Source organism: Polistes canadensis, unplaced genomic scaffold, assembly GCF_001313835.1.
Source record: "Polistes canadensis isolate GaletaPanama2010 unplaced genomic scaffold, ASM131383v1 scaffold_284, whole genome shotgun sequence".
Classification (NCBI taxonomy): domain Eukaryota; kingdom Metazoa; phylum Arthropoda; class Insecta; order Hymenoptera; family Vespidae; genus Polistes; species Polistes canadensis.
The window spans coordinates 104,320-106,622 of record NW_014569831.1 but is presented as its reverse complement, the minus strand read 5'-3'; the positions used below and the strand labels follow the sequence as shown (position 1 = coordinate 106,622).

At 29.2% G+C, this 2,303-nt stretch overlaps 1 protein-coding gene across 9 annotated transcripts in view; it reads right to left on the bottom strand.

Moving 5' to 3' along the window:
- The window catches only part of LOC106791073 (serine/threonine-protein phosphatase 2B catalytic subunit 2-like), a 141,345-nt gene that overhangs the window by 46,546 nt on the left and 92,496 nt on the right, over positions 1-2,303 (bottom strand). For all 9 annotated transcript variants that reach the window (XM_014756436.1, XM_014756438.1, XM_014756441.1 and 6 more), the window contains exon 4: positions 1,757-1,868. In XM_014756436.1, coding sequence (XP_014611922.1) covers positions 1,757-1,868 — 112 coding nt within the window. The remainder of the gene's footprint in view (positions 1-1,756; positions 1,869-2,303) is intronic.

Here is a 2,303-nt window from a genome sequence, read left to right as displayed (position 1 = left end):
ATTTCATTTTCATTTTCTTTTTTTTTCTTTTCTATTTGTGAATTTTTATTTGAACACTAAACTAATATCGAATACATATATGTACAGTAGGATATTGTTTAACCAGCGTGATCGGTAGACAATCAAAATTAATTGTAAGATCGATAACCGAAACTAAGGTGGAATTATCGATAGGGTGAAATTAGGATGAAGGTCCTGCTGATTTGTATTACAGATAAAATAAGTTTACTTATCGATAAAGAAAAAAAAAAAAAAAAAAAAAAAAGAAGAAACAGAACACTTTTGGAAATAACAAATTGATTCGGTAAGCTCCGAAAGCAAATGAATTTTTTTGGATAGTTTCGTCTCGTTGAATTACATTACTCCTACTACTATCTTTAACCATTCAAAACTAGATTTCAAAGTTCCTACTACTTGTTTTTGACAAATCTGATCTACTTAAACATAGGTAAACTTCGTAGGACACGTATTCCTCAAGTTTTAGAGTATTCCGAATCCCATGATATACATTTACATATGTATTACAAATATATTTATATATTTACACGTAATAGGATAATTCGATTTCATATCCGAGAATAAATGATAGTTACCATTTTCAATTACGATAGTAGCTTCATTCATAAATAAGATCTACATTTTAATTAGAATTAACGTTTACAATTGGTGTTGAGTTCGTTTATTAACTAAAAAATGAAATTAAATGAACAGTAATATTTAGATCAATCCTCTTAAATTTGCCTATACTATATACGTACAAGTTATATAAATAAATATAAATATAATAAAATAAAAAATCATGACAAAAAAGTTGTACTGCAAATTTGAAAAAAGAAAACAAAAGAAGAAAACAAAAAAAGAAAACCAATAAAAATACGAGTAAAATGTGTAGTAATAGAGGTAATACGGGTTGACGTTGCAACAACAAAAAAAAACCTTCCAAAAAAACAACATAACGATAGATAGAATCGATCGATCAGAGAAAAAAAAGTTTTTCGCGCTGATAATCATAACGCATGATTAACATTTGCCCCTAGGTTGCACGCGTATACGTCAAATACACAATGCATACACATAACACACACACACATATATATATATATGTGGTCGTTAATTATTATACATACATGTGTATTAGTAAAATACATAAATACACACATATATACTCGTAGTGAAATAAGTAGAATAATATCCCTAGTTACATACATATATATATATGAGTGTACGCGTGTATGTATGTGTATATACGTACTTACGTATGAGTACATGTATTCATATGTAGTATTAAACGTAAACTCGCGCATTAGTCTCTCGCAGAAATTGATGCAACGCGTATATCGGAGGAGGAATCCAGATGTTTGCTAATGTTTGCCTTGGAGCGATGGTAATTAGGAACGTACTTACAATTAGTATGAGTTACACACTTGGAAACACAGGAGTGAGTTTGCGTTACTTATGCTTCACTGCACCGTTCATAAGTCACTGGACATCCGATAAATATGAATGTGTATGTGTATATAACGTTATTCCATTTCCTATTGGATATCGAGGTGTATTATCGATTTTAACACTGTTCATTCTCTCAAACTTCCCGTTTTTCTTATCTTATTTATCTTAATTGTATTTTATATATCAAGCATGAAAAAGTCTACGAATTATTTTTCATTTATATATAATTTATGTATATATTAAAGAAAATTATTAACAATTATTACGTTTGTGTGCAAAATGATAATATATGTATAAAGTTACTTACATTCTTGTTTAAATGTGAAGTATTCCGTGAGATGACGACACTCATGGTTACCTCTGAGGAGGAATAGTGTCGTGGGATGGCACAGTTTCAGTGCCCAAAGGTACAATACGCACTGAAAATAGAAAAAAAAACAAAAATATGAAACAAAATGAGTATGGTATGCTTGTTCATCAACGTGATGCGACATGTAAATGTATATAACATAATAACTGTAATAATAATAATACATAGTAACAGTAATAATAGTAATAGTAGTAATAAAAAAGAAAAGGAAATAATAATAATAATCTACCAAGTTGAAATTAATTTTCGTCCGAGCATTTTCTGTCCTATTTCTCTCTTTCGTTCCGAATTTACGGATCGACACGTAATCCACCGAAATTTTAACGTTAAATAAATTTTCGTTTGTTCTTTTGAATCATAAAAGAGAGAGAGAAGAATGCTAACTACGCGAGGCGTGAAATTGACTCATCAGCCATTAAAATGAACAAATGTATATCGTTGAGAATGTTATTTTCGCTAAAAATTCATATAACGAGATATATAT